General features: G+C 31.3%; 1 protein-coding gene across 1 annotated transcript; it reads left to right on the plus strand.

Moving 5' to 3' along the window:
- The first annotated feature begins 868 nt into the window (after nt 1-868).
- LOC107627424 (cytochrome P450 93A3-like) lies at nt 869-3,246 on the plus strand. Its single transcript, XM_016330256.3, has 2 exons — nt 869-1,857; nt 2,546-3,246. The coding sequence occupies exons 1-2, from the start codon at nt 907-909 to the stop codon at nt 3,182-3,184; spliced, it is 1,590 nt and encodes a 529-aa protein (XP_016185742.1). The 5' UTR covers nt 869-906; the 3' UTR covers nt 3,185-3,246.
- The last annotated feature ends 331 nt before the right edge of the window (nt 3,247-3,577 follow it).

The following is a 3,577-nucleotide window of genomic DNA, read 5'->3' on the forward strand; positions in this document are numbered from 1 at the left end:
ATATTTTATTCAATTTGAAATTTTTGGGATCATTTTGAGTGTTTACCCAAATTATTGTCTATATTTAAGATTATTTTTATTAAGTAACATCATATATTAACAAATTTTACTATCCAAATCTTTTGTTTTAAGTAATAAAAATGTTGCAATATCCATATTTAATTTTCCACAACATTTCATAACATCCAACGATTGTAACATCTAAAATTATCTAAAAATTTCGTTAAGTAACTAACACTCAACTAGTCAATTACCAGCCAATCTGTTATTAATTGGTAATTTTAATTTTTAAATTATTATTAATTAATAATTATTTAAAATTTATTTTTTTTAAAATATAAAATCAATAATTATTGATTATAGTTGTTTAAAATTAACTAGTTATGAGTTATTTATCTATATTTTTCCTAACTGAATTATATAGAATATGTAATATATTTATTAAAACAACAAAAATCAATTTTATTAACAAATTTTATAATAATAACATAATGACCACTATATATCTTATGTTTTTATGGTAATTATATATTTATTATTATTACTATATATTATAATGACAATTATATACTTTTTGTTATTAAAAATATTTTTAGCGGCAATTGTATAATTATTACTGAAATTTTTTAGCAACAAAATATAAAATAGTTAATGTTCAATCATTAATAAATATATTAACAATTTTTTTTATGCCACTGAAAATAAAATAAACGGGTACTAAAAGTGATTTTTTTACTAGGTATGTGTGTATTGAGTCTTCAGTAATGCTATTGGTGTTATTCATTTTCTTTGTTCAATAAGGTGACTATATAGCACTATATATAGGTATATACCTTAGCTTGAATGACTTATACATAACACACTTGACAAACCTAAATCTCACATTTTCTGCCAAGAATTCCAACCATGGAAGAATTCCAAGAGTACATTCAACTTTTTTTAATTTGGCTAATCTCCACAATTGTGATTCGAGCTATTCTCATAAGACACCACAACAATGGCGACCAACATCATCAAAATCCACCAAACCCACCAGCACTACCCATCATTGGACACCTTCACCTAATCTCTTCATTACAACATCAAACCTTGCACAATCTCTCAGCCCGCTATGGACCCATCTTTCAAATCTTTCTCGGCTCATTCCCTTGTGTAGTAGTTTCTGCGCCAGAAATCGCCAAAGAATTTCTCAAAACTCATGATTCTTCTTTCTCTGGCCGTTTCGTGAAGTCGAGCGCACAATATTACATGACTTATGGCTTAAAGGGGCTGGTACTCACCCCTTACGGAAGCTACTTCAAGTTCATGAAGAAGCTCTGCATGGCAGAGCTTCTTGGCAAAAGAACCCTAGACCAACTTCTTCCTTTAAGACGTGAAGAAACTCTGAGGTTCCTCAAACTCTTGCAGAAGAAAGGGGAAGCTGGAGAAGCTGTTGATGTTAGTGGTGAAATCATTACTCTCACTAATAGTGTCATTTCAAGAATGACAATGAGCGTAAGGTGTTGCGCAGAAGGAGGCGGCAGTTTAGTTGACAGTGAAGAAATAAGAAAGATGGTGAAAGACATTACCGAGGCTGCTAGAAAGTTTAATAATGTTTTAGATTTTATTTGGTTATTTAAGAATTGGGACTTGCATGGGATAAATAAGAGGGCTAAGGAGATTAAGGAGAGATTTGATTCAATGATGGAGAGAGTCATTAGGGAGCATGAATTGGCCAGGAAGAAAATGAAGAAAGAAGGAGTAGATGCAGGTGGGAGAGTGAAGGATCTACTTGATATTTTGCTGGACATACTTGAAGATAATAAGAAAATTGATGAGATACAATTAACTAAAGAGAATATCAAGGCTTTCATCTTGGTAAGAATATGACTCATCACACACGCATACACACATATTTATACGATAGAACCACTAACATTTTGAGTCATATTATTAGAAGTTCATCAACTATGAACAATCAACTAATAATTTAAGTAAGATAGGACACATATCTGTATATTCCATTCATTGTTGTAGCATATGTACGCCTTGAAATGTTGTCACGTGCTTGTCTTTGTCTAAACATTGTTCCTAGAAAAAATCACCAATATCAATTTTATTTAAAATAAATTAATTAAGATAGTCCAATTTGTTGAAAGAGATCCCAAGAAAAGGAAAGTTTCTCTAAAAATTTTCTATTTTAAAAATTTGAATTTGATATATCTTTTATTAAAGAACGATGGCATACACTACCCTAACTTTCAATCCTAATGGTTTGATTCATAGATATATTATTGTTATTAAACATGTAATATATACTATGTTATGTTAAAATTAAAATGGGAGTGAACACACAGTAATATCTCATTGACTTATTGGTCTTGATAAGTATTGGGACGTATAGCTCCTCGAAATGTTTATTTCTTACATTGTATTACACCAATCATTTAATATATAATCTAGAATATAAATGATCCACCTAACTAGGAGCTCTTAATTCTTCGAGTACACAATTATAAACATTTTAATATCATATTGATCATATCATCATATGTTACATATGCAGGACATATTCGTGGCAGGAACTGACACATCAGCTATAAACATCGAATGGGCTCTAGCAGAATTGATCAACAACCCGAATGTGATGGAAAAAGCAAGAAAAGAAATCGATTTGGTAACTGCAAACAATAGATTAGTACAAGAGTCAGATCTCGCTAATCTTCCTTATTTACAAGCCATAGTTAAAGAAACCCTAAGACTTCACCCTGTAATTCCACTTCTAGCAAGACAATCAACCTCTAAGACATCTGTTAATGTTTGTGGCTATGAAATTGTATCAAAGTCCATATTATTTATTAATTTATGGTCTATGGGTAGAAACCCCAAGATTTGGGAGAATCCACTTGAGTTTATGCCTGAGAGGTTCATTGATGAAGAAAGACAATTATTAGATTTGAGGGGTCAAAATTTTCAATTATTACCATTTGGGACTGGAAGAAGAGTGTGTCCTGGAGCTTCACTAGCACTTCTAACTGTACCCAGTACTCTTGCTGCTATGATTCAGTGCTCTGAATGGAAGGTTGATGGGAATTTTAGTATGGAAGAGCAACCTCATAGTGGCGTCACACTTGCTAGGGCTCATCCTTTAATTTGTGTTCCTGTGCCTCGCTTTCATCAATTGAGCTATCTTGGAGAAAATTAGTTATTTTCTATACATATACACACTAGTTTGAAAATAAAAACCATGTTGAATGGTGTAATAGATAGCACTCCTCATTTCAATGATATGGTTGGGTATTGATCTATATAAATAGAAATGATGAACATCTTGCTATTAGGTATTTACTTCAACTTTGTATGCTTTGATCTTATAACTAATAACATACAAGTAATATATTTGTCTTCACTTTTTTTCAATAGAAAATTTATCACATGTTTCCACACGCTTAAATAGCATGGTCTAAAGTGGCAAAATCCATAGTCATTAGCCACTGTTTTGGGCTTTAATCCATGCTTTTATAATGGCCACTTATTCTGATGTGGCCATCCAATTCTCTATGGTCATGCTTTTTGAAATTTATTGTGGTGCTATATT

The sequence above is a fragment of the Arachis ipaensis genome, chromosome B2 (assembly GCF_059453495.1).
Source record: "Arachis ipaensis isolate K30076 ecotype BB chromosome B2, ASM5945349v1, whole genome shotgun sequence".
Lineage (NCBI taxonomy): Eukaryota > Viridiplantae > Streptophyta > Magnoliopsida > Fabales > Fabaceae > Arachis > Arachis ipaensis.

Coding starts and splice junctions, on each gene's coding strand:
- LOC107627424 (XM_016330256.3), top strand. CDS start 907: ATGGAAGAATTCCAAGAGTACATTCAACTTTTTTTAATTTGGCTAATC. Junction 1,858..2,545: donor ATATCAAGGCTTTCATCTTG/GTAAGAATATGA, acceptor TTACATATGCAG/GACATATTCGTGGCAGGAAC.